At 40.3% G+C, this 27380-nt stretch overlaps 2 protein-coding genes across 5 annotated transcripts; both read left to right on the plus strand.

The window, feature by feature from the left end:
* The first annotated feature begins 35 nt into the window (after positions 1 to 35).
* Positions 36 to 12338, plus strand: CZH18orf54 (chromosome Z C18orf54 homolog). Of its 3 annotated transcripts, none has more exons than XM_074856426.1 (8): positions 36 to 113; positions 1336 to 1662; positions 3432 to 4199; positions 5517 to 5667; positions 6814 to 6922; positions 8258 to 8389; positions 10721 to 10794; positions 11713 to 12338. In XM_074856426.1, exons 2-8 carry the CDS (start codon positions 1386 to 1388, stop codon positions 11810 to 11812), a joined length of 1611 nt encoding a protein of 536 aa, XP_074712527.1. In that variant the 5' UTR covers positions 36 to 113; positions 1336 to 1385; the 3' UTR covers positions 11813 to 12338. The 3 variants fall into 3 exon arrangements, with proteins under 3 accessions (XP_074712527.1, XP_074712525.1, XP_074712528.1); XM_074856424.1 differs by lacking the exon at positions 36 to 113 and adding an exon at positions 124 to 511; XM_074856427.1 differs by lacking the exon at positions 36 to 113 and adding an exon at positions 124 to 300.
* On the plus strand, positions 11808 to 27247 carry DYNAP (dynactin associated protein). Of its 2 annotated transcripts, XM_074856428.1 has the most exons (11): positions 11808 to 11936; positions 12572 to 12691; positions 18171 to 18257; positions 19976 to 20200; positions 21412 to 21618; positions 22437 to 22670; positions 23861 to 24014; positions 25169 to 25278; positions 25414 to 25527; positions 26167 to 26313; positions 26904 to 27247. In XM_074856428.1, the coding sequence occupies exons 3-11, from the start codon at positions 18180 to 18182 to the stop codon at positions 27027 to 27029; spliced, it is 1395 nt and encodes a 464-aa protein (XP_074712529.1). In that variant the 5' UTR covers positions 11808 to 11936; positions 12572 to 12691; positions 18171 to 18179; the 3' UTR covers positions 27030 to 27247. The 2 variants fall into 2 exon arrangements, with proteins under 2 accessions (XP_074712529.1, XP_074712530.1); XM_074856429.1 differs by lacking the exons at positions 11808 to 11936; positions 12572 to 12691 and adding an exon at positions 14606 to 14664.
* The last annotated feature ends 133 nt before the right edge of the window (positions 27248 to 27380 follow it).

A 27380-nucleotide genomic window follows, 5' to 3' on the forward strand; every position in this document is an offset into this window, starting at 1 on the left:
GCGCGGCCGCCCCTGCGCATGCGCACGCGCCTGCGCGCCGCCATTTTGCAGAGGGACGCGGTCCCTTCAAACCCCCTGCGCGGCAAAGCCCGGAGGAGCGGCCGCATCGTGGGGTGGGGCTGGCCGGGGTTGCTGGGGAGGGTTGTGGTGCTTTAGGCTCTTTTTTTTTTTTTTTTTTTTCCCCTCCGCGCTGATTGCTTCTTGTGAGGGGAAAGGGGCCGGGGGTGCCCGCCACGGCCGGGTTTTCACCCCGGGGGTGGTGTGTGAGGGTGGGGCCCCCGGAGGTCGCGCAGCCCTCAGGTCAGTGCTTAGCCCGGCTCCTCGGCCTTCTGGGGAAGAGCCCTTCGGCTTTGGAAAAGCTGACCCCCACTGTGCCTTTTTCATGTAAATCCTTATGCCGCGGTTGCGTGATGATCCTTGTATGCATAAAATACTGGATATAACTTAAATACGGCAGGAGGGTTGGAACTAGATGATCTTCAAGGTGCCTTCCAGCCCAAACCATTCTATGGTAACAAAATTACTAATTTTTGTTCCTTGTTTCAGCGCCTGTAACAGATTTTTCAAATGGTACTTTGCCTACAGCAGTGAAATGAGCTGTTAGGTTCCTTTCTGTGACCTTGACCATCCTGATTACAGCGTTTGGAACAGGCCTGCACTTCCAACTCTTCAATTTACAGTTTGTGGAGCTACAAAGGCAGCTTGGATTAGGTTGATTAAATTGCATAGATAGGATGATTTTAAGTGCTCCCATGTGGCTTGTAAAATTCTCTAGCTGTGTGTACCCATTCTGGTTATATAAAAATATCTGCAAGGGTAATGGCTTCCTATTCTCGTGACATTGAGTTGTTTTAATTTTTTGTATTAAGCTACTTCTGCTTTTGTCTGTGAATGCTACTCTTCTGGTTCTGAAATCAAAAGTTATGATAACTTCTGTGTTTCTTTGAATTGTATGTTTGGCAACAAATGTCAGCAGTTCTTACATGAAATCCTGTTCTTGCAAAAGCAGGGTGTTGAGGTTCCTCTAGAACTAGCAAGGAGCTGGATTTTGTTGTTCTCATTATACTAAAGTTTCAATATACAAGAAGTTTTCCCAGTTGTTATCTTTTTTTTTTTTTTCAGAGCCTTTATTTTCTGCCTTTGAGTTTTCTACGGGTGGCACATGTGTATGACAAACTTGTTTGAAAAGCAGCAAGTTGAATAGCTAAATAGTAATTTTTAGGAAAATAGTAAGAAATACAAAACAAAAGTAAAAAATCCTAGATATGTTACAGTTTATAGGAAAACATTTCAGTGGAGATGATCACTTGCATGTTTGTTTCTTTTTCCATTTAGACTGATTAAAAAGATGAGTGAAGATTCCAACAGAAACCTGGATAAAAACCATGACAAGCTCAATAAAAGAAAGCAGTGTCTGTTCTGATTCAACAGTATCTTCTCTTTTAACAAGCTGTAGCACTGACAGCAACAATCCATACTCAAACAGCTGGATTCAGTACAAGGACAAGCTTTACAGCTCTGCATCTGAGGCTTTGGAAGCTTATATTGAAGATTTTGATTTAAGCCTCACCTCTTCAGAAATAAGCACTGGAAAAATCTCCATATGTCAAAGCACTCCCAAACAAGTTAAGTTTCCAAAGCATCGTGCCAAGGAAAAACATGGTATGTCTCTGCAAATACGTTGCTTAGTAAGTTTTGGTGTTTGCTGTTCTTTTCCTGTCATTGCCGATGGTGTTGCAACTCCTTATCTCACCCCAGGTGTGTTTTGTTGAAGGAATATTCCCCTCAAAACTGCTTGCAAGTCTTTATGGTACAGTAAATGATGCTCGGACATGGCTAGCAATATTTGTCATTCTCTGTAGTGCTTTTTTGTAAATGCCTGGTGGATTGGTGAGAATTCACGAGCATGCTCATGGATGCAGTAATAAACTCTAGAGTATGGAATAGAAATTGTGTTTTCTATATGCGAAGACAGTGGAAATCACTGCTTAAACCTGAGTCCTGAAAAAAATCTCAGTTTCCTTTCTGGAGTAAGTAAAGTCAGAATCTAATTAATTGACAGAGTTCCCTTAAACACTGCTTTGTCTTAAAACAAAAACTGCCTCTTATCCATTGATTTTTATGGAATGTACATTTGGGCCAGAAGTCTAACCCAACTGGTTAATATATGTGGGTTTGAACTGGCTTCTGTAATTATTAGTTAGCTTGAATAACTAAAAGTTCATATAATCAGTTTATGAGAAGATCTAGGGTAGATAACTGTGCTTGAACTAATTTATATTGCAAATTCTTTGTCCATTACATCTAAAATAACAAAGTCCTCAGTACAGGCAAACTTCATACCTGAAAAAGGATGCTTGCCTGGGTTGCTTTGGCATGGACAGTTATGGTAGCATATAGTATTAATCAGGGCTTTTTTTTTTTTTTCTCTTCAGCATATAACCAGCATTTTCTTCAACCTATAACCTTCCTCTAGCTTCACACCTTTCTTTCTCTTACCAAGACAGCTGGTGTTTACCTTTTCATTTATATTTTTCTAATACAAACCACATTCTACTTATGTTTAACTGATTTCCCAAACAAAAAGAAACATTCTGATAATCACTAAAAATGAGAAACTGTTCTATGAAGGACGTCATCTTCTCATGTTTTACTCTGAAATTTCTCCATTGTTGTTGTTTGCAGAAGTCTCATTAGCTCTGTTCAGACATTAGCTAGTCCGCATACACGTTTTGTATGTTACAATAGGCTGTAATGTACAGATTTCACCTACTGATATTACAGTGAAAGTGAGAAAAAATAACTTCCAGGTATTAGCTGAGGAAAACCTGTTTTCATCAATCAAACTGCTTCATCGTTTCAGTTAAAAAAAGGATTTAATGCTATAATTCTTCCCTGAAAAACTGTCAAGTCAAATTTTACGGAGTATGTAAGTTTGTGTAGAATCACAAAATGGGTCTATAAGCCTATTTTCTGGCTACTTGCCTTGCAAGCTCTTGTTTTTAACCATTTTTTTCTAGTAAATGTGCCCGGTTTCAGTATGGGGAAGTCATCTCTAACATTGTGGTGTGGAGGAATTGTCACTACTAGGACTGAAGTACTAAGGACATGTCTGCAAAATACAGTTCTGAATGTGAAACTAAAAATGGGCTGTAGAATGTTGATTTCTTGTTTCTCTTAAATATTTACAGTTTTGAGTGTTTTCTTTAATTATTGTGTAGGACGAAAGGAGGGGTAACTTTTGACTGGTAAGATTTTTATCGAGATTCTGATTAGAAACAGAACCACTCTTGCAAGAATGGTGATTCCGTACGTCCCTAGTAAAGAATATATTTCAGCTTCAAACTATTACTTCATGGTAAATCTTACAAATGTATGCTTTTGGTATGCTTAAAGTTTAGCAATTCATGTAAAGTATCTTTGTTTTTCAGCGCTGGAGGATTTTAATCAGCACGTAGGATTGGGTTCTCTTACTTCACCCTCTGGAAGGCAGAGTGAGTGTGACCCAGACTTGATTAGTCTCACGACAGATGATCTGTTAGCATTCCCAGCGGACGGATCACTGCCCTTTGTCCAGCCTAGTCCTTTTAAATCGAGGCATCCAAGTAGTGAGTGGAACAGACAGTCCCTGAAAACATCTTCCTGCCCTTACCAAACCTCATCACTCGAGACTGAAAGCGGTTTCAGTCTCCTGGAGAATGGGAAAGGTGTTGCTGCCCAGAATCCACACAAAGACTTCAGCAAAAAGAAACGTGATATGCATACACCTGATAGGTACAATTCTGCTTCCTCTGAAGGAAGTTCAAAGCCCTTATCTTTTGAAGAGAACTCTAACACTTTTAAAAATTATCCAAGGTGGCTTACCAGTCAGAAGTCCAACTTAAGTGTATCAGGGATAAGTAGTATTCCCAATTTTCACTACCCAGTCTGGCTTAAGAGTTACAACCTTTTCTCTGATTCAACTAAAAACGATGGTCAAAATTTTCATATACAAGGCAAAGCTTCCTCTTCACAAACTTATGAGATCCTGAAAAAAAGACACTCTGTAGATAAAGACAATTCTAATTTTTTTGAGCAAAATGGTTGCCTGGATCCGAGAGGTGATAACAAAGCAGAAGAAAGTTGCAACTATGACAGTCCAGATGCATTCTCCCCATGTGAAAACTCATTTTCCAGGCATGCTCAAAAGCTGTCCAGAGGTAAGGATATTTCATACATTTTTTTTTTTTTTAAATTTTGAAGGTATGTGTATAAAGACATTTACATTTTTTAAGCCAACACTCTCTAGCTATGTTAGTCTGACCGCACTGTACAGTATTTATTCACTTCCATCTTTGACAAATGACTCAAAGCACTTACTAGTAGTTGATGAAGTTAAACAGCTTTTATACTGTAAGTTTTCATATATAAATCAATATTTAAGCATTCCTTTTACAGCAAAGTATTTATTACAGTGGCATATTTAGTACCTGACTGCAAGATAATGACAGTAATTCCATAAATATTTTAATAGAATTTCAAGCATTAAATTAAATTACATGAAGTGTAACCTTGAGGGAGAGAGACTGCTAAACATTGTGTAAATGAACCTGTCAAACTGGTAAAAAATACCATTTATTGTGCAGCCTTTTTCTCTACTTTACGCAGTCAGCAGGAGATATTTGTAACCCATATATTTAGGTTAATCCAGGGCCTTCAGTTTACATAAAAACTTCCCTTGGGAATGGCCCATGCAGCTACTTTTTGCAGCAGACCCTTGCTCCTCAGAAGCAGGGAGGTCCTGCTGTGGTGATCTTTGTGTTGTGAAATACCAGCAAGATAAAAATGTTGGATATAAAAATGTCTGCAAATACCTTTCTAATGTGTGTGTACGCTGAACTTTAAATACAGGCTTACATCTTTCTTTTCACACAGAACATTTTACCAATCGTGAACAGACTAGGTATAAAGAAATATGTGAGAATGTGTCTGTCATTTTGAGTGCTTGTCTCAACCTGTTTTTAAATATGAGTCCTGTATGTGATTGTATATGTGATTTGCGTGTGTATGTTGTGTGGTTTCTCTCCCAGGTGTCTGTAAAAGCAGCTATTAGAAAAATCTGTATGAAATAGGAAAACTAACCTAAGAACTTACAATATTAATAAGTAATATTTAACATTGTATTGTGAATTATTATTAATTATACTTTCCAGAGCATGAAAGCACCTTAAAAACATTAAATAATCTCGAATGCTGCATACGATAGTTGTTTTACGTAAGAAACTCCTGACTACTTCAAATACTCTCCTGGCTAGAACGTTGCAGATCCCGTTTGGTACTGATGATTTACGTGCCCTACTGCCATACCATGGTAACCAAAGGAGTTGTATTGGGGCTATACTCTCTGTAAAATATTTCCAGTGCTAATTCATCTGGAGTAATTTTCTCTGAGGATTGCCTACAATTCAAAGTAATGTGGAAATAATGCCCTTCAAAAGGGTTGGACACATTATGTCTTTGGTTTTTTTTTTTTTTAGAAGACCAGCTTGAGCTGCTTACCTTGAAGGCTGACAGAGGTCTGGAGAGCTCAACCGAAGATTTGTCAAATAATCTGGAAATTGATGGCAGTCCTTCTACAACAGATGTACTAGGAGCAGAAAGATCATGGGAAAATGCTCCAGGTGCTTTGTAAGTAAGCATATATTTGGGGCTAATTTGTGACAATGTGTGATGTATTTAATTGCTTTTGTAGATAGATTATAAGCAATGGTGCTGTGGCTTGTACATAAAGAAAGGATTTAGTATTAAATTTCTTGCTAGTGCTAAATATTTGATATTTCAAGGTCAGGATACAGCTCCCTTTTTCATTGACTTGCAAAGAGTGTTCTCAATATTATTGCCGCCTTTTAATATCTTTGTATATCAGTGATTTATAAGAAATACTTATTTCAAGACAAAAATTAGTTCATGGAACTTAAACTGACAGATTTACTAGTTTATGATTAATAGCTTATGAAAAACAAGTTAATAGTGGGAAGTCTATTTTTTTAGAAAAAGCAGTGTGGCTTTGGGAAGTTTTGGAGCAGTCTTAGGAGTGAAATTTCAGTTGTGGAGGAACTGAAAGGTTATTTCATAGGATCAAAGAATGTTGAAAATCAGTGCCGCTTCTTAAAAACTGTAGGAAATTCTCGTAAGGTGTGTGCGGTTCTGGGTGTTGTCTGTCAGTTTGCCCCGGAAGACTTTGAACTTTTGGTTCATTTTAGCAGTATTTAACAGGTGAGTAAAAGTCTCAAACTGCAGCATTCCTGCACGCGATACTAGAAGCAGTGCTGTTCGTGTCCTGTTGAGAGGGAGGCTAATGGGCTAACCTCTTGCTAGCCACTGGAATACCCACACAGGAGACCAGCCCTGGAAATCGGGCTCCATTAATGATTCTGAGACTAATAGTTTTGAATTAAAATACCTTAGAGGCTGTAGAAGAATTAGAAGTCAATAAGCAGAAGGTAACTATTTTTCTGTAGAAGTTGAGTATTAATGGAGGAATACCAGGTGTAAGAAAAACTTCCACATGTAATACATTATAGTTAAGAAGTCCTTACCCTCCCTTTTTTGTTCGGTTGATTTTTTACGGCTACCCAGGTTTTAATTATCCTGGCAAAACTGGAAAAAAATAGTTGTGTGTTTCTCTCTAGTGCTGACAGGACTACTCAGTGCCCCCTTGGTGTTGCATTGATGCAATATAGCTGGTTTCATCGTCATAACTATATCCTAAACCAATCCTTTTTGTTTATAAACCTGTTCTTATTCTCCGTTGCATGTTTAATGTTGGTTTAGCAAACCACCAGGGCCTGTGTGCTGTGAGGACATGGAGAATGCTCCACCACTCCCCAGGGCAGATATCATACATAAGTTCTTGGAAGACTGTTTAAATGACAAAAATAAGGTCAGTAAAATTGAGTATTTATTTCTGAGAGTGCCCAAAATACATATAACTGGTAAATATAAGAAGGAGAATACCTATAAATTGTTTTTTCTTCTTTTTATAATATATAAAGTGGAAAGTCTGCAGTAGGTTAGCCATATTTGAGCATGATGAATTCATACAGTTATTAAATCCTATAGTCTTACCCTTGGTCACAATTACGATTAAGAAAGCATCTAACTATGAAATGCTTTGTTTAGTAATAGTTTGACTTTTACACTCCATATTTTGTTGAAATAATAATTTTCCTGGCTCGAGTAAAGGAAGAATTTTTTTGTTATTGATGTATTAAATACCACAAATTTCCTAGCCTGGCTGATGTACTGTTGGGTACGAGTCAAGTTCAAGAGTTAAGTAATATATTTCTTATTATTAATGCTGTTGCACTGGAATTGGATCGTGGATTGAATTTACTCTTTTGATTATTCATTATTGTATTCCCAGTCCCACATATTAATCACTCTTCTTGGCAGTCTTAATATTGTTCAGTCTTTCATTTTAATTATATGAACCCTTTATCCTTTTCTCAGCTAGGGAGATGAGCACTGAGCCCGGTATTGTAGTCAAAAGGCTCACTGTTAATTTATGTATTGGGATGTTCCTTTACCTTCTGCCCTATTCTCCTTGAATCTTAACTGCTCTAAGGTTCTCTTTTCCCATCCTGTAGTAAACAGAGCGTTGTCCTCTAAGTTTTCCCACCACAGCACATCCTTCCGTTTCCCTAAGGGGAGTTTGTTGTCACAGAACCCAGTGATGTGCACGAGTAATTCAAATCATCCCATCCGATCCCCTCCTGTTCTCTTGGTTCTGCTAGATCATCACACCTTTCTAGTCATAACTATTTCTAGATGATCCACGAATTTTTGTCACTGTGAGTGAATTTGCTTTTTTGATTATACAATGAGCAGATATATAGGTGCTAATTATGTGAATAAATCTATGTTTATCATTAAGGAAGCTTACTTGCTCTGTCAGCTACGAAATGTTGAAACCTGTTCCAGTACTGCTGTCATAGCATTACACGGACTGACAGTCTTCATATTCCTGAATTATTTTCCACAAACCAGGGCTGAGGCCTTCCTGTGTTGCTTCACGTCTTCCTAACAATGTATTTCCAGTGATTTCACTGACCATACATTAAGATGAACCAGAACACGTACCATTTAGAAATAGATCTTTAAAGAACAGGTAGAGGGAAACACTCCTAGAAATTAGCCTTTAAATTCTTTCAGGGAAACTTCAAAAGTTGTTTTATGTGCACCGCAGTATGAACCAATTCTTTGGGTTTTGGTTTAGGACACTGCTTTTTCTGGACATCATCATGACAGACCCCTTGAAGCTTTGAAGCGAATGTTGTTTAAACTTCAAGCAATTCAGGGAAGTTTAAGCCAGAATGAGACTGTTGAGCAAAAAGAAGAGTTTGAAAAAGTGAGTAGTCAGTCTTGTCAAAATCCATGTGCTGTGTATGTTTCCGAGAAAAAATATTAGGGATTTTCTGGACTTGTTTTTCAAGCATTTTAGAGCGAGCACTGCAGGAGATTTAATCCAGTTTGCATCAGGAGCACATGCTCGAGCCTGCTGCGTCCCGAATCCTCCTCCTCTTGCTGCTGCGTTCGCAGGGACGCTGCGACAGGCCCGTCACTCCACAGTGCGCTGTAAGCCAGGAGATGGCGACATTTGAGGCAATCCTGCCCGAAGAGAGTAGGCTGTGCTCTCTGCTGCTCTAGCCATAGCTGTGTCCTGGAAAAAACTGCCTTCTGAGAATATCCCTGTTAATTCTAGGCTTTCAGGGACATGTACAAAACTTTTAAAAAGCCAGACCTTCTCCAGTGCTCTATCCTTGCCTCCTTTGGCATCAGTGAGTTGGTATTTTGTGGCACTTTTGTTTCAAAATGATTTCACAGACTTTTATTATATCTCTTTCCCTTTGTCCTAATGTCACTTGCATCCAGTTCTTAAACCCTCTGTCCTCTACTTGGTAGTGCATGAAATGTTTCACATGGGAATGGGAATAGGCTGGTGGGAGCCCCATGAAGGCTGACAGGGACAGATGCAAGGCCTGACACCTGGGCAGGAAGAAACCCTCGCAGCAAAACAGGCTGGGGAGTGCCTGCTAGGGACCTGCTCTGTTAAAAATGCCTCAGAGGTCTCAGTACGTACCAGCTGAACATAGGCAATCTGTGTGCCCCGGCAGCAAAGGAGGAACAGCAGGGGCTGGGCTGTATAAACAGGAGCACATGGATCAAGAGAAACGATTGTCCCTCTGTATCCCTCAGCCCTTAGACCAAATCTTTGTTGGGGACATGGATCGAGGCCCCCTCAGCAAGTTCCCGCTGACACCGAGCTGTGTGGGGTGGTGACACGCTGGAGGGAAGGTATCCATCCCGAGGGACATGAACAGGCTGGAGAGGGGGGACGGGCAAACCTCATGGAGTTCAACAAGGCCAAGGGCAAGGTCCTGCCCATGGGTCGGGGAGATCCCCAGCACAAATCCAGGCTGGGCGAGGAGTGGCTGGAGAGCAGCCCCAAGGAGAAGGGGTTGGGGGGTGGAAAATTGACTGTGAGCCAGCAACGTGCGCTGGCAGCCCAGAAAGCCACCCGTGTGCTGGGCTGCACCCAGAGCAGTGTGGGCAGCAGGGTGAGGGGGGGGATTGTCCCCTCTGCTCCGCTCTGTGAGACCCCCCTGCAGTGCTGGGTCCAGCTCTGGGGGCACCAACAGCAGAAGGACACGGACCTGCTCGAGCGGGGCCAGAGGAGGCCACGAAGATGCTGGGGGGGCTGGAGCACCCCCCTGTGAGGACAGGCTGAGAGAGTTGGGGGGGTTCAGCTGGAGAAGAGAAGGCTCCGGGGAGACCTTAGAGCGGCCTCCCAGGACTGAAAGGGGCTCCAGGAAAGGGGGGAGGGACTCTTGATCAGGGGTGTAGGGATAGGATGAGGGGGAATGGTTTTAAACTGACAGAGGGGAGATTTAGATGAGACCTAAGGAAGAAATTCTTCCCTGTGAGGGTGGTGAGGCCCTGGCACAGGTTGCCCAGAGAAGCTGTGGCTGCCCCCTCCCTGGAAGGGTTCAAGGCCAGGTTGGACGGGGCTTTGGGCAACCTGGGCTAGTGGAAGGTGTCCCTGCCTGGGGCAGGGGGGTTGGACTGGATGTTCTTCAAGGTCCCTTCCAACCCAAACCAACCTGTGATTCTGCAATTGTATAATATTACATCCAGGTTTAGGCCCCCTGTTTCCAGAGAGACGTCAATAAGCTGGTGGAGGGCCACTGAGGTGGTTGGAGGCTACAGCACTTGTTTACAGAGGGTTGCTGAGAGAATTGGGCTTGTTCAGGCTGGAGAAGAGGAAGTTTGGGGGGACCTAGTAGACATCCTGCACCTGTGAGAGGGTATCTGGAGGATGGAGCCAGGATCTCTGTAGTGGTGCATGCTGGAAGGATGAGGAAGAGGCGTAAGTTGAAACGGGAAGTTCACACTGGGAGAAACTCTCTAACCCTGAAGACAGCCAAGCACTGGGACAAGTCATCCAGGAGAGGTGGTGTAGTCTCTGTCCTTGGAGGTTTTCAAGATTTGACTGGATAAAGCCCTGAGCAACCTGCTGTAACCTCGTAACTGCCCCTGCTTTGAGCAGGAGCCCACTTCCTGAGGTCCCTCCCAACCTCAATTACTTTATGATGCTATAAAGTTTTATTGCATGTTTTCTGTAATATTCGGCTACTTTTGCTTCCCTCAGTTAAATTATTTTTGTTTGTTTCATTTTCAGCTTTCTGAGAAAGCAGAGGCTGAGTTAAAACTGTGTGACAGTGAGAGAATCCCTCTTACTAATTCTATTCGGAAGTAAGTGATTTTTTTTCTGACTCTTCACTTTTTTCAGGAAGTGCAGAAAAGGAATGATAAATTAGCTAAGAGAGTTGTCATGTGATCAAAAACTTTGAGAATAAGCCAGTAGTGAATAACTAAAAACATGGCAGTTCTCGGAGCAGAGTGAACTAGTGAATGACTGCAGAGATGTCCTCTGTAAATAAACATTTGTGTTTCATCTGTATCAACAGATTAATTATTGCTGCACGTAGATGGACTTTAAGATAGTAGATGATCTTCAAGGTCTTTTCCAACCTAGATGATTCTGTGATAATCAGGCTCAGAGAAGTTTATAACATGGGACAAAATATTTTCTTTTTTTCACTACTGTGGCAAAAATAATTGCTAGAAAACGTATTTCATTAATGAAATAAGTAGAATCCTACTGAACAGTTAAGTGACTAAAGAAATAATAAGTTTGAGAAAAGGCAAGAATGGAAAACAGGGTTTTATTATGTAGAACATTTGTTTCAACAACTCGGTGTTGCAGTACAGTTTTAAACTGTAATGTAAAATTAAGATTTTTTTTTTTAATTTAAAAAAACACAGTAATTTTCAGTATCGATGTGTTATTTTATGACCTAATGTTTTGCAGTGTTTAACATCCTGTGTTAAATACCTATTCTGTAATAATTTAATAGAAACTGGTTTTGTGAGCACCTGTATTTGAGAAGATGTATTTAAAATTTGTTCCAAAAAGTATTTTATCTTTTTACAAAAAAATCTCCTCATGTATTTTTATAATCTCTAAAACAAAGTGGAACAGTTAGACATAGAGATGTAAACCATATATAATACCATTCAAACTGTTAAATTGTTTGTTGAAAATCAACATTTTGTGTTTAATAACAGTGTGTATATTATTGTTTAAGTCTTCATTTTTTCCTAATCCAGGGCTTTACATCATTTGTCACATCTTAAAAGTGTCGTTGAAGATAACAGTAACCAACAAGAGCAGAACGATGATCATCAAGAAGATAAAGAAGAAGAATAATCCGTGAAGCTAATATCTAAAAATATTTTAATATTGTATAACTTGTCAGCCTGACCACTGGTTCAAAATTTCTTTGAAAGTTGAACCAGTGCACGTTCTCAAAAATGTTGTATTCAGTATTTCTGTACGTATTCAGTATTTCTTTACATATTCATTCTTTTCATTAATTACTTCAAAGCTTAACTGAGTATTAGTGCTTCCAGAAGGATCTAACAATATGTGACAAGATATACCACTTTTTAAAGAACATTTCATTAAAATAATGTGATCATTTTCATGGAAGAATCTCTATTCATAAAAATTTACAAAAAACCTGGACTACTTGCCCAATTCTAGTCATCACTTTGTTACACGGCCTGTTAGAAACGGGGAGCTCGATGTGGCGTGTGAAGTTAAGCAGTGGAGTTTAACAAGAATATAATTACATAATACTTCCAGTGCTCTTCTTTCTGACAGGACTTGAGTTGATGTAACGGCTCCTTGTTCCCTGACCACAAACTTACCAAATATATTGTATTAAAAAGTGTTTTTTGAGTTGTCCCCCTCTCGCATCCTGGGGAAACCTGGTCTTTTGGGGAGAGAAGGTGCTTGTTTGGAGCGGGGTGTACTGAACTGAGCCAGCAGCTGGTTGTCACTCTTCCTGGGAAGTCCTAATCCCCCTTCCATTTTCCTTGGCTTTGTTCTTAGCTTTAGAGCATATAAAATCCTTCACTGGGCCTAAACAGGCAGAGAAGTAATAGAATATTTTTTTTTTTTCAGCACAATTGAATAGAATTAGCTCGTGAAAGCTGCTGATAAGCACCAGAACTTGTGCAGGGGAGAGAGGAGTAGGACTGATCCCATTTGGCAACAGCAAATTGAGAGACAAAGGGAAAAGCTGTAAGTAGTAATTTGAGTTGAAATATATTGACAGAACATTTTGAAAGAAGCCTTTTGTACCTCTTCTGAGGCTTATATAACGTAACTGAGCGTTGTAAGCTGTCAGTAAATAAAATATGTATGGCTCATGCCTTTCTAGTGAGCTGTTTCCTTTTAATCTGGATATTTATAGGTACACATGAGAAAGCAGGTACCTGAGTGTGTACTGATTCTGAGAAATGAAATAGAAACCTAAGGAAAAAGTAGAGGAAAGATTAGCTACATATTTCTCCCATCTTCCTGTTAAGAATTAGTAAGCAGAGAGGTAATAAATGAGTTCATTTTATGAATGCTGTGGCAGGAGAACATAGGTAGATCGTAAGTAATACATAATAACATATTTCAGACAGATTTTATTGGTCTTTCTCAAATGCTCAGAGCTAGATCTGAAATCAGAGTACAGAAAAGGAAAATATTTTGAGAAGCTTTTATAAAGCTTTGCATTGCTGAGACATGAATGTACAAACCAACTGATACTCTGGGTGTAACTCTTGTCTGTACTAAGAGAGTATCTGCCAGTGGTCATTTTATCAAAGGAATTCAGATGTACAAGGAAAAAGGAGGTTTTTTTCCGCTGGCATCACACGTGTGTGAGCGTGGATCACGATAAATTTGCTCTACTTTTGCACTACTCCGGCTGCTGTGCGTAGGTAGTTACACGGAGTGTGTGTATGCTGTGTTGTTTGAGTACAGATACTCCTCGGGGTGCTGGTAGCACAAGCAAGGTGGACTCAAAGCAAGACTTGATGCCCTGAGAGTGCTTAGAGGTTATACACACTGGTTGTATCCTGCTTGCAGGGGTGCAGAGAACAACTGTAAAGCACCCCCTGCTCCCTTAGAACACCTCTTGATATTAGAGCAGAGTTTCTTTGCTGTTTAGAAAGTCGTTTGCATTAATTTCTCCTTGGAGAGTCCTCATACCTGTCCAAATTTGTGAGACTCGTCATTCTTAGGAGGGTTTTTTTTTTTTATTAGCCTCCAGATATTTCTCCTTTACCAGTTAAATGTGCTTTGGAGAATTTCAGCACAACTTTTTCCAGTTTTTAGGGCACACGGACCTCGGTAACAACTAAAAGTATTGTTGACTTTATTGAATATTCATGGTTACTAACTTTATATTGGCCGTGGAGAAGGTCCACTGTGTGGGATACTCTACTGTGCGAAATAAAAGTACCTTCAGTATTTGAAACTAAGCAGTAAATGAGTGACACCTTCTAGTTATAAACAACAGAAATTCAAATAAGAATAAAATAATTTTGAAAAACACAATAAAACACCGTTAGTAAGTGGAGACAACTGGTTTCACATAAAAATAAGGTTTTTTAAATGCTATCAAGATTTTTCTGGCTGTTAAAGAGTATTTTAAAGAGGGATTTGATCCTTTATATATCAATAGAAAAAAGGAACTTTTTGATTGTATACTCTGGTCAGTTCTTGCAATTGTAGCTGGAATTTAGTTTGCTTACAAGTTAGAATAAAGAAGTTGGCACTCAGGAGAAATAATGGACTATGTAAATTAAGTACTAAAGAAAAGTAAGTGCTCTATCCAAGATGTCAGTGATGCTCTTGGCCTTGAGGTTGGATCGGAGAAAAGGGATTTTATTGAACTAATTTTCTGTGGTGACAGTGGGGAAAACAAAAAGGCAGGTAGAAAGACAGAGACCAGCAGTTGGAGGAAATACTAAAATAAAATAGCAGGACTAGATAAAAGGAAAGGCAGTGTTCCTCAGCAAGTTACAAGAGTTGTTTGCTAAGGATGTACACAAGTAGTTGTGATCCTATGTATTTGCATATACAGGAAATCTTTTATGAGGAGGACACTTCCTGAATTACACTGTGTGTATATATATATCAGTAGAACAGCGCTGAGGGAAGTAAAGGCTTTGAGGAAGACAAGTATTGTTCTCTTCAATCGTGTGCAGACCGTATCTGTGGTAAGACTATGACTTGGTGTGGTGGGAGGGAAATAGATGGGCTTTGTCTCAGGGATTTTTTTTTTACCTTTTAAAGGCTTAATGAGAGAGTCCATTGTGATACTGGTCTTGAAATGGAATGACTATGCTGCAGTTATCTTTTCCTCTGCACTAGCAAATCTCTCTGCATTGCTGTATTCACACTGATGCAAAAAGGTGCTGAGAGAGGAAAACTTAATTTCAGGCTCCAGATACCATGAAGACTTATCAGGGCTGCCAGCAGAGGGTTAATTTGCCTAGAATTTGTACCTGGTTTAGTCTGAAAAGGAGGATCTGAAAAACTGCAAACCCCATAGTCACTCATTACCAACTTAATCATTTCTTTCCTGTGTAACTCTGACACTGCCAGAGCAGTTGTGTTTGTTTTCCAGGAGATGCATATGGATTCTCACATATATATATATATGTATATCCGGGATTGTGAAACCCCTGAAAATCGTGATGTATATTTTCTTTCTCATTGATCGTGGATTCTGTGCTCTACCACAGTTTTTAATTTTTATGTCCTTCCTCAAAATATTTGGTAACTTTACAGTTGGTAGGTTTCTCACTGTGCAGAGAATTGCTGTTCGAAAGGAAACAAGAGAAACTTTGCATTAATTTTAATTGATCTGATCCTGCTGTTGCTGTTTGGAATGGCTGAGCTTTCACAGCTCTTCCAGAAAGGACTGCTGAGGAGAGGTGGGCTTTGTATCATAAGGAAAAATAAGTGCTTCTGTAAGTTTAGGCTTACCAACTTGGGAAGGAAGGCTTTAAACTAGGATTAATGACAAAAGAATGTAAGTTTTATCAGTGGCAAGGTGACCAGAGGCATAGTAACCATGGTTATAGGGTTTTTATAAAAAGGGTTGAAGCAATACAGAAAACAGGATAGTGAATATGTCTGCTTAACATCTAAGACGTGCAGGCTCCATGGAAACTAAATGGAAGAATGTCCATGGTTCTGTACAAAGTTGTGATTTAGGCAACGTAAATATTTCCTTGGTGGGATATTCCGTTTGTTAATGGATTAATACAGAACAAAAGTGGAGGTGGGTCCTGAAGAAAAAGGGAGGGAAAATATGTTTCTCTATAAATATTTACCTTTGTATCGAAGTCTGGACTATAGAGGGAGAGAATCTGTTAAAAGGATCTTTATGATAATAAAAAGAAAAAAAAAGCCTGAGTGCTGTTATGTTGAGGACCTACCATGAAGACCACCAAACCAAGAAGGATGAGATGGAAAGAACATTTTTGTAAACAACTGACAGAATAACTTGCCTTCAGGAGATACTAGTTAACCAAATACTTATTGGGAAAATTAAGTTGAATAGAGAGTATCCAGGGTATTTTTAGACTAGGATGATGTGAGGTTTTGATACAGAAAGTGAAGATTAATACAAGCATTTTCTCGTAAGGTTTTCAAGATTTTTAGAATGGGAAAGGGGAAGGATAGAAAAAAGCAACTACAAGAAATTCAAAGACCTGCTTGTAAAATCCTGTGAAAAAAGGTCTAGGAAAAAGGAGCTCAGGAGTTTGGCAGTTCATAAAAATACATATATTTAAGATATACTTGCAGGATATCCTAATATGGAGCAGTGAAAATAAACGTAATATGTCGTGTGTCCTCACATAAATACAGGTGTCCTCAAAATAAATGTAATATGTCCTCAATGGTCTTCAAGAAGGAAGTGTACGGGAACTAGCCAGGATTGTCCCTAGAGATGAGTCAGCTTGGACTTTTGTGCTTTTTGGAAAGTCCAAAGCACAAAAATGAGACAAGGAGGAAGAGCTGACAAAGATAATCAAATAATCCAAAAGTTCCTTGTTGTTTACGATGGTGAACAGCCAGTCTCTTACTGATGTAAGGGAGGCCCAAGGAAAATTTTGGTCCCAGGGAGTAATAAATGATGTCAGCGAATGTATAACGTTTACTTAAAACATCAAGGGTAGCGGGTGGTGGATAAAGCTCAGGTTACGACAAGGAAGATGTGATTGATAGCTCTTACGCAAGCTACCTGTGTTCAGTGGACTGCACCCACCAGCATTAACACTAATCCCTTGGAGAAAAGGCTGAGGCTACCTTGGACTTATCAGTAATGTTTTGAACTCAGTGCAGTCCCATCATGGTCTAGAAATGGGAGCAGCAAAGGAACTTTTAACAAAAAGTCAGCTAAATGATACCAAAGAATTATAGGGCAAGAAGCTTCTCCTCAGTTTCTTTGAAGTTCAGAAGGACATAATCAAATGTGGACTATATCAAGGAAAAAAAGAGAGAGGTCATTACAAACACTATGTATTACACAAACCTAGTTTCCTTTTTATGGGTAGCACTTGTGTGCCTCAAAACAAGGAGTCATAGTCTATATTAAATTATTGTTAGGGAAGTGTAAAGATGGGTGGAAAACAATACTTGGAGAGCAGCTAACAATGACGTCTACTGCTAATCTTTATTTTCATTTCATAATGTGGAGTTAGAGAAGATCCAGAGGAGAGTGGCTGAAATGGAAGAGCTGCCTAATAGGGGAGAGGAAAAAGGCTCAGACCTTCAGCTTGGAGAGGGGAATGTGTGTTTGATGTGACTCAAATCCCACAATGAGGAAGTGTAGGAGGCCTTAAAGGAGCTAGTAGATCTGTTTAGGACTGAGAAGTGCTCTTTGTTTTAAGTAGCAGCCAGTAAGTTTAGGAGGTCAGGGAGTATCAGCAGGTTCAGAAAAGACTTTGTCAAAGTCGCGGAGTCTTTCATAGAATGAACTCTGAAGGGAAGAGGCTGTTTCCTCTAGTATCTCTCATCCAGCAGTTCTGTGTGCTTGTGAGGTATGAAAGGTGTAACCTGGAAATAGTGGCCAGGCTACGCTCTCCCTTAGCATTTCCTAAAGCCCTGTTGGAGGAAAAGCACTGGACTGGATGTACTGTTGATCTCGCCTGGTAGGGCATGGCCCAGGTAGTTAGGTCCATTGTGGGAGGATAACATGTAACAGTTCTGTTGCAGCAAGAGGTATTTAGGCTTGTGAAAACCTTTTTCATTATAATAATATGTAAGCAGGGAAATGGGTTGCCAAAGAAGTTCCAGAACCTCAACCGTTTTTGTGGTTGTAAAAGTAGATTACACAACCAGCCCAAACTGGTCCTTAGCATAGGTAAAGGAGCTAGATGGCCTCTGTTTGTTTTTTTTCCCCCCCCCAAGTATTTGATGCTTCAGACTCTTATCTCATTGTCATCTCATGCTTAGGGTTCATGTGATACCTGAATAATGTAAAATCTGAATGTGGAAACAGTCTGTCCTTTCTGTTGTAATTTGCTGAAGAAGAGATTTTTGTATTGCATCACATTTCTGCACAATGGTACTACCCCAAATGCCATTAGGGTTTACTGTGCAGAAGATGAGTCACTTTCCTGGACTCTGAAACATAACTGAGCACATATCGGAATTAACATTCTTTTGTTTCAATGGTTTTTTTTGTCTTCTGTGGACTAATCTATTTCAGCTGTACTAAATGGATAACCAGGCATTTGAAATGCATGGAGAGAGCATACAAAGTTCTTCAAAAGGAAAAGAGTGGCCTAAGAAAGAGGTACCAGTCATTTGCTTTTACAGTGTTATCAAAATGTTATGAACAGAGTCAGCCTGAAGATTAAACCCTTATTTTGTAATATGACCTAACCCCATACCCTCAAGAAGGCCCAGAAAAAAATAAAAGCTGTAAAGAGCTTCACTTGCTAAGATCCTAAAATGCACGTGTGCACTAGCTAGGGTCTGAACTGTGAGACATAATTCCCTGGCCCCACTTAAGTTAATAGCTAAATTCGTTATCCTCTAACTACTGGACAAAGTAATTATCTTTGGAGGATTCCCCATTGATTTTAACAAAAAGAGCTACTTAAAAGCTCATCTTGTGGTAATGTTTAGTATCTCTACTGAGTTGCACATCAGAGTACTGTTTCATCTTTTTTTTTTTTTTTTGCCCTTGAGAAAAGTAATTCTCAGTAATTTTCCCATTAAACTTTTTTGCTTCCTGGGATTTGAATTAACTCCGCGCAACAAGAGTTGGCGTATCGCTCATCAGCCGTTACGTTTGTTTGCAGTCAGCACAGTGCTGCTTCTTGGCTATAAATACACCAAGGCTGGTGATTTCCTCACACATAACTCACTCCATGCAGTTGTGCTGAGGTTGAGTGTTCTGTATTAGTTATTATTACGTACTATGTACAGCGTGCTTTTGGCTTTAAAAATAATTCTGGAATTGGTGCCACTGCTGTGAAAATGCTGCAAATTAAAGGTCCTTCAAATCTGGAAAATGGGGATTTTGAATGCATTTAACTATAAATTCTTGTTCTCTGATGAGACGCTGCAGTCTGAGTACGACTGTTGTGATATTTAATTGAACACAAGCTTTAAAAAGGGAGTCATTTAAACTGAAAAACAGATTATCACCAAATAGAATAGGGGGATATTTTGAGCACTTCTCTGCTGGCAAGAGAAATGTATTTGTAAAGAACTTTTGTCAAATACACTCATGAAAAAGGTCATTTTGTTAAAATCAGCCAGTAATCTTCAATTTTTTTCATTTCTGATTGTCCAGTTTAAGAAATGAACATTCATAGCTCATTTTCAGGCACTCGCTGTCTGAAAAATCAGGCTTTTGAAGGCGGATCAAGCTGTGCACCCAGCATCAGTAAAGAGTTTTAATATTTGAGCCACAAACTGCAGTCCCTATTCATCCAAAGCTGCAACTTCAGCAGCAAAAATGGTTAAGGGACAGGAAACACTGAATATCCTCACCTGGGTGATGCTTCATGGTGCGAGAAGTGCCCTGGCTTTCTGTAATGAACTTGTGTGCAGCTGCTTCTCCCCTTCACCTCCAGAGGCCTGAATATCCCCAAAGGAAATTTGTAGTAAAGAAATGATGCCCCGAGCAGTTAGTACAGATGAAATTTCCCCAGTTTGGCCTGTTTTCTCCGGCTGTGTGAGACGTGATGTAAAGCAGGGGCAGTGTTTCTGTCCCAGAGATGCAGGTTTGGCCTGAGTTGATGCTACAGGTCTTCAGTGGTTTGTGGTAAAGTTTAGAAACAGCAAGGAAAAAAAATCTTTAAGCGTTTGTAAGACCCCAGGATGAGGAAAACGTGCTTTTACTTGATGAAATAATGGACAGCCACAATCTGATAACATGCTCTGTAAGGTTCCCCTGTGTTTCTGAAAGGCATACTGGTCTGATTACCAAAGAACTATCAAAACTGTGTGTTAGATCTAATAAAACTTTCTTTTTTTGCTTGGGGGGGTTATTAATTTCAGGAAAGAAAGGGCAGCTGGCCCCTAATGAAAGTCTTTCTAGTTTGTCTGTTGGCCTGTGTTATCACCACGGCAATAGGAGTGCTGGCCCTGTCTTTGGTCTACGTAAAGAACCCTGCCTTTGTAAAAGAGACGGGTGTGACAGACGATGGCACATCTTCCCCAAAACCAGCTGAAAAAAGTGTGGATGTCAAATTCCAGTTCCTGAATCATCTGGGGAAATCAAAGGTAAATTGTTCCTCTTGTGCACTAATAGTCTAGCATCATATCTAAAAGTTTAATGAATTAATTTCACCTATTTTTTAAGTGTTAGGTGATCGCTCTAAACCTGTTCTCCAGGCTTCTTTTGTAATCCAAAACTTCCTGACAGCGTTTCACTCCAATTCATAACAGATGTCAGAAGTGGTATGGATCTCTGGAGTGCCTCTTGGAGAGCTGAATATTTGCTCCAACAGATTAAGCTTGCAAGACAAGACAACCATTTTATGTGTGATTCTCTGTAGAGTATGAAATCCTGAGAAACAATACCAGAAAAATCTAATTTTAGTACACACTAACCTCTTCGTTCTTAGGACTGGATTCAAACAAATGTTGCAAGAAAAAATGAACTCCGTGTTCTTGTTTCAGTGGGCTAAAATGAATTAATTGACAATGTAATGAAGCCCTAGGAATTATGTAGCTTTGGTTTAGGTGTATTTTGATACTTAGACAAACATATCCTTTGAGCAAACTCTAAAGACATACTCCATCCTCTAAATATAACTTCATCTAAAAAATAATTCCTGATTCATTTTTGCTTTTCAGCAAAAGAGGAAAAAGGATAGATTAGATAGTAGGGCACTTGAAGCTAATAACAGCCATCCTGGTACTTTTTCTTGTTAGCTTTTACTATGTAATTAATTTTCAAACAAAACATGGTTTTAAGAATGCAAATAAAAGTGTTTAAGAGGAGAGCAACCCTTTTAATACGCCCTTCCTCGGTGCAAGGGGATTCTTTCAAGTACAAAACATGTTCTAGAGGGAGTACAAATATTGGGAAAGAAATAGCTTCAGGTGCAAATAGTTTGCAACCGTAGAAATTCAGGAAAACGTCTTACTTGGAAAATGTTCTGAATATTTTGAATCTAAAAGCTCAAGCATATATGTAACTCCTTTCCCAAATCAAAGTCCAGAATGATGTAAAAAGAGGAGGTGCGGATAATTTTATTCTTGATATCACTATTTCTCTCTCATTTGTAGAAACAATACATCACGACATGAGAAAGTATATAAATGATTGTGAAAAATGGTTAAAGTACATACAGAGAGAATCCTCGCTGAGAAAAGGAATAGGTCCCTTCGGTATTGCCCTGACCAAGAACTTTCTGAACTATTTTTGTATTGTTTGGTCACCGCTGTCAACAATTAATACAATTCTCCAATTCTCACTAACTTTACAGGTACATAACTACCCAGGTGGTGAAATTCAGTGGGCAAGATTCAGGAAGGATGTAAACGAATATCAAAGCGATGAAGAAATGGAATTTGGAAAAAGTATCAATAACCATCGCTCCAAAATGACTTTTGGAACCTTACGGATCAAAAGCAAAGGGCTTCGGGCTCCCCACTGGCATTTTAATGCCAATGAACACGGCTACCTCCTACAGGTATTATCTGATTATTTCAGCTTTCCCAACTGGCTTTGCAGTTTAAAGCATCACGTATATATAGATGGATGTATGTATGTAAAAAAAACCCCAATGTATGTGTTATATGGAAATTTTAACAGGTAATAAAAGCAAAATTAGCACTAATTGATGTATGACATTAGTTTTCTTGCTTGAAATAACATTTTCAAATGGAGATGCTTGAAGTAGGCTCTTTAATGTTGTTACTGGCAAGAGTACCAAACATCTGTAGTTTCCAATGAAGTATAAAAACTGAGGTCAGAGGAGATTTTTAGACACCTGAAAGTTGAAAATTTTATGTACTTATTCAAGTACAAATTGAAACTCACCATGAGGAATTGAAGGTAGCATATTAATTTGACAACAAAATGATCTTCTTTGGAAGCACTTAGATATATCTCAGATATCCATTTATTTCTAAGAGTAATAATTCATATTTTGATCAGCATAGAACTGAACAGCTCCAGTTGGATAGGGGATCCTTCTTGGAGTAAGGCATTCCACAAACACCTGGTCCTCTCTCCAGCAGTTTTTGGTCAATAATGACTCTTTTACAGCTGTTCACAGCCTCTTTAGTAAGAAATGGCTTAAGTATGAGCAATGTGTATTTGTCATGTGTTCCTTAAACCGTTTATAATCTTGTCACTTAAAATGCTATTTTGGATTTAAGGTCACAAAGGCTTGTTAGAAAGTGCATCAGAATATGTTTTTTCCTGAGAGCCTTCCAGTTATTTGAATTATTGTGGATTAAATGAGAAAATTTTCATTCCGATCGTTAAGTTCTGATTATGTTACAGGGTACAGCCTGGATTGGAGTAATTGGTGCAGATGACAGCGTGGTTACCACGTACAACGTCACGGCTGGTCAAGTGATCTTCTTCCCTAGAAACACTGTGCATTGGATAAAGAATGTAGGATCAGAGGACTGCGTGTTCTTGCTGTTTTTTACAACGCATGAAGAGCTTCAGACCTTGGACGTAGACGACGCATTTTTCTCCACCCCAGAGGATATAGCAGCTAGAGCATTAAAGGTCTGTACGATAGGGCAGCCAGCCTCTATCTAGTCTTCTACGCATTAATATTGCAGTCCAGGAGAGCGTGCTCTCTAATTTTTTGGAGAGGATCCTCCCTACCCCAGTTCTCTCCAGTCCCACCAGTGTGGAAGGATGTACCCACGTCCTTTGCGGAATGCTGTGCCACCCTGTGTGTTCCTTTATACACAAGGAGAAATAAATGATGATGCTCTCACCAAGAAACTTCTTCTCCTCCACTCTTCTCATTTATCGCCAGTGCATGGAGGAGCACCTGTATTTCCAAGGGTGTAAGGGAAAATAACATAGTGAAGCCCAAAGCTAACTTCCCAATTAGCCCCTTGAAAAGCCCTTGAAGATCCTCCAGTCCCACCATGAACCTCACACTGACCGTTCTCAACTCCACCACATCCCTCAGCGCTGGGTCAGCCCGACTCTTCAACCCCTCCAGGGATGGGGACTCCCCCCCTGCCCTGGGCAGCCCATTCCAACGCCCAACAACCCCTTCTGCAAAGAAATCCTTCCTAAGAGCCAGTCTGACCCTGCCCTGGCACAGCTTGAGGCCATTCCCTCTTGTCCTGGCGCTTGTTCCTTGGCTCAAGAGACTCATCCCCCCTCTCTGCACCCTCAGGGAGTTGGAGAGGGCGACGAGGTCTCCCCTCAGCCTCCTCTTCTCCAGACTAAACCCCCCCCAGTTCCCTCAGCCGCTCCCCATCAGACCTGTGCTCCAGACCCTGCACCAGCTCCGTTGCCCTTCTCTGGACACGCTCGAGTCATTCAATGGCCTTTTTGGAGTGAGGGGCCCAAAACTGAACCCACTCATTGAGGGGCGGCCTCACTAGTGCCGAGTCCAGGGGTAAGATCCCTTCCCTGTCCCTGCTGGCCACGCTAGTGCTGATACAAGCCAGGATACCATTGGCCTTCTTGGCCACCTGGGCACGCTGCTGGGTCCTGTTCAGCCAGCTGTCAGTCACCCCCCCCAGGTCCCTCTCTGGCTGGCAGCTCTCCAGCCACCCCTCCCCAAGCCTGTAGCGCTGCTGGGGGTTGTTGTGGCCCAAAGGCAGAACCCAGCATTTGGCCTTAGTGGAACTCCCCCAGTTGGCCTCAGCCCATCGCTCCAGCCTGGCCAGATCTCTCTGCAGAGCCAGTTTGCTGCATGTCTAACTTCCTCTGCACTGTGTGTCCTGCAGCCACAAGGTGGAGTTAACTTCATCAGAACGTTCAAGAAACAAGCAGAAGATCAAGCCGTTAACCTCCCACCAAACTTAGATGAGCTTGTGCAAAATGCCACCTACGTGCAGTCCCCAGACAACCTTGTGTGGCAGTACTTCTACAATCTCAAAGGTATTCATCGAAGAATTTTGTATGTAAGATTTTTGTATGTAATTTTGTATGCTGTCTGTGTTTCTAGAGGGGGAGAGGAGGGGATCTATAATCGATTCACTGAAACAGGAGTTAAAAAGTGGAGAAATTACAAGAATTTAAGGAGATAACACGAAAAATATGATGGTAATACATCTAATTACTGCCCTTTGAAGATGTATAACCTGATTCTTATCTCAAAGCAGTTTACCCTTTTGATTTTAAGCAGATATGAGAGCAGAATGCCAGTAAGCAGCAGGGCATGAGCTAAATACTGCCTGGCTCAAGGTTCTCTGCTGATGTGTGTATCCAGGACTGGTGCATTCCCTGCTACAGTTAAGTTGAGCAATAACCTAAACCTAAACTTTTCATTTGGAAATTCAAATCTAATAGGCCAGGAAGTCCTGCAGCGGATTAGCTGGAGAGTGACTGGTGCTGAGCTGCTTAGAATATCTTGTGGTGGCATCTGAAGTGTCAGTGAATAAACACCTTAATGTACACTTAATTATGTCCTCCCTTTTCTTTTACAAATACAACTTCATAAACAGCATCGAACCGCATTCACCATTTGGTTTATCGACAGTTGTATTAAACAACCCTCTGGATTTAGTGATTATCAGTGAGCACCTAATAAACATAGATGACAAAACTTAATTCCAAGTAGTATAGAAGCTATAAAAAGGAAATAGAGGTCCAGAGCTCCGCCCACAGCTGATGGAGGTAATGAGAAATGGATGTGTGACAAAAATCTTCGCACTTAGACCGAAATGTTCTTCTGCGTCAGCAGTACTTTACAAAATATGAGACACAATCGGTGCCATAAAGGTTAATATGAATGAATATACTGAAAGTTAGTGTGTTCTTTCAGTGTGTCGTTATTGATAGCAATTTGGGATGGAAAAAATCTAGTCAAGGGTTTTTCATTATGATTATCTGACTATAGAAAAATACAGTAATGGAGGTTACGTAGTGCCTTGTGCGTGACAAATCGATAAGCTAAATGAGCTTTCTTTTTGGTTCCAGAGGCTCATAAGATTCGAGGCCTCACGCTGAGCGTCTTGAAGTTGGCCAATACATGAATAAGCAACGTTAACCAACCCTTGTTGGGAACACTCATTTTGCTCTCTTTGTTTTAGGGTCAGCAGAATATCCTTTTCCAGGAGGAGTCTTCCAGTGGGCTCGTTACCGCATAAATGGCACCGGACTAAACGAAACAGAGAAAATTTTTAGTGAGTCTCTGAACAAGGTAACGTGCTTTCAAATGGATGCCATAGCTATTGAAACGTAAAGCATAGTATGCAATTTCTGGGGGCTCAGCACTGCTTTGTCGTGTCACTGCTCAGAAAACCACCAAACTTGGCATTTTTGTTCTGCTTTTCAGCATGAAAATACCCTTACCTTAGCAACTCTCAGGATAACCAGCAACGGACTGGGGCAGCCTCATTTCCACTTCAATGCTAATGAGATGGGTTATGTCATTAGCGGCTGTGGACAGGTAATTTACTACATTGGTGAGGGATAAATCAATGGAGTTTGGGCTGTAAAACAATTACAGACCTAATAACTGATTCCCAGCCCTGATAATGATACTACAATTAGTAGCATTACAAAACTTTCGGCGTCCACGCTTGCCTTTTCCGTACAAAATTTTGATCTCAGTTACGTTTGCGGGAGCTTGTCGGTCAAAGTGGAGTTATACAAAGAGGTGAATTTTTCCCTCTTGTTAAGTTGTTCAACAAAATCACACATGTTTATTAGAGAAAGAGCCACTCACCTGAATGCTGGAGGAACAAAATAAAAAAGAAGCAGTACTTTTGATTTAGCGCCTCTGAGGAACCGATAAATAGAGAGAATTTAGTATTAAGATTTAGAGTACAGGATTTTATTATGTTTTTCACTCAGTGCAAATTTGAAGTGCAAAGATAAGTAAGATGAGACTCCATAACTTAAGGACTTGCCGTGTTCTTACTCAAGAATTTGCCTGGGAATCCTCAACTTTTTTGGCGTCTCGGTGAAAACGCCGATGCTGCGCTGGCTGATTTCAGTGCAGTGCTGGGACCGTCGCTGTGTAGTTATCCAGGAACAGCACACTGAGCATTGTTGTTGTTGAATATTGGTGCTTTACTTGCGATAGGCTGGAGTTATTCTCTCTGGAGGCATGGCCAACTTCAACATTGGCATTGGCGATGTCATATTTTTCCCCGTTGGAACCCAACATTTTCTCAAAAGCGTGTGTGATGAAGATCTGCTTTTGGTTCTAGCCTACAGTACAGGAAACCAGGTGAGAATTCCTAAGGGCAAGGGGAATTAAAAAAATGCTCAGCTATGCTTTTCTCACGCACGTAAGCTTTACGCTTTGGTGCACACCTTCCCAAAGAAATTCTAAGAATATGCCGAGTCCAAATTCCCTCTGGTGTGAATGGTTGGCATACAACAGCTATCAAACCCCTGTACACAGAAACAGGAGGTGGGGAAGACAAAGAAAAGGTCTGTGGTAGGGTGTGACATGCTCCTGTGGGTGTGTAAGAGGTGGAAGTCAGCTCATGTTTGTGCAGGACATATGGCTGGGGCTTGTCCTGGGGTGGCCCGGCCAGGCTAAGGGTCTTTACAAGCTGAGCACCCACAAAAGGGAGAGATTTTTGTAAACAAAGTCTGTACCCTGGGAGCCAGAGCAAGGGTGTATTTATTTAAGGCTACACACATCCAGTTGACAGCCCAGTGTAAGCCTTGTCATTAGTTAAATACTTCTATACTAATTTGTCTTCATCTTGGACTCGAGTTGCACTTGAATGTTCTGTATTATTAATATTGTAAAAATGATCAGGTAGCTGTGATTACTCTTTTTAAAATAATTGTCTTTTTTCTTCATAGCTGGAAACTCTTCGTATGAACGACTACTTCCATGGAACAGCAGATCATATCCTGGCTCAGCTTTTTTTCAAGAAACAGTCTGAGTTTAAGAAGTTCCCAAAGCCTGCTAAAAAATCAGGCAAATAACCTCTCTTAGCAGTTAATGCTTCCACGGATTTCTTCACCATCACCATGTTTCTAGCAGTACTTTTTGGTACTTTTCTCACTATTTATCCAGAGGAGATGTTCAGAAAAAAGAAGAATTGGGGGTTATTAATTATAAAAAAAAATGTTTTGTATTTTTATCATGTTTTATTTATAGTGCAATGTAATTTGATTGTATATTAAAGTAATTTCTACCGTTACACTTGCCTTTTGCTCTGTCAAACTTCCATTATCCCACCCTACCTCTTCCCTTGCACTACTGAAGTTTAGGCTGATTTTCTGTCACGTAGAGAGGGCTCTCACCCAGTGCACAAATACATCTTGGTTTGTCCC

This window comes from Strix uralensis, chromosome Z (assembly GCF_047716275.1).
Source record: "Strix uralensis isolate ZFMK-TIS-50842 chromosome Z, bStrUra1, whole genome shotgun sequence".
In the NCBI taxonomy this organism is placed as follows: Eukaryota; Metazoa; Chordata; class Aves; order Strigiformes; family Strigidae; genus Strix; species Strix uralensis.

Bases quoted from the DNA above. Each gene is read 5' to 3' on its own strand.
- CZH18orf54 (XM_074856426.1), top strand. From the start codon at position 1,386: ATGACAAGCTCAATAAAAGAAAGCAGTGTCTGTTCTGATTCAACAGTA. The intron at 1,663-3,431 runs GTATGTCTCTGC...TTTGTTTTTCAG, and splicing joins TCGTGCCAAGGAAAAACATG to CGCTGGAGGATTTTAATCAG. The intron at 10,795-11,712 runs GTAAGTGATTTT...TTCCTAATCCAG, and splicing joins CTTACTAATTCTATTCGGAA to GGCTTTACATCATTTGTCAC.
- DYNAP (XM_074856428.1), top strand. From the start codon at position 18,180: ATGGATAACCAGGCATTTGAAATGCATGGAGAGAGCATACAAAGTTCT. The intron at 24,015-25,168 runs GTATTCATCGAA...TCTTTGTTTTAG, and splicing joins GTACTTCTACAATCTCAAAG to GGTCAGCAGAATATCCTTTT. The intron at 25,528-26,166 runs GTAATTTACTAC...TACTTGCGATAG, and splicing joins TCATTAGCGGCTGTGGACAG to GCTGGAGTTATTCTCTCTGG.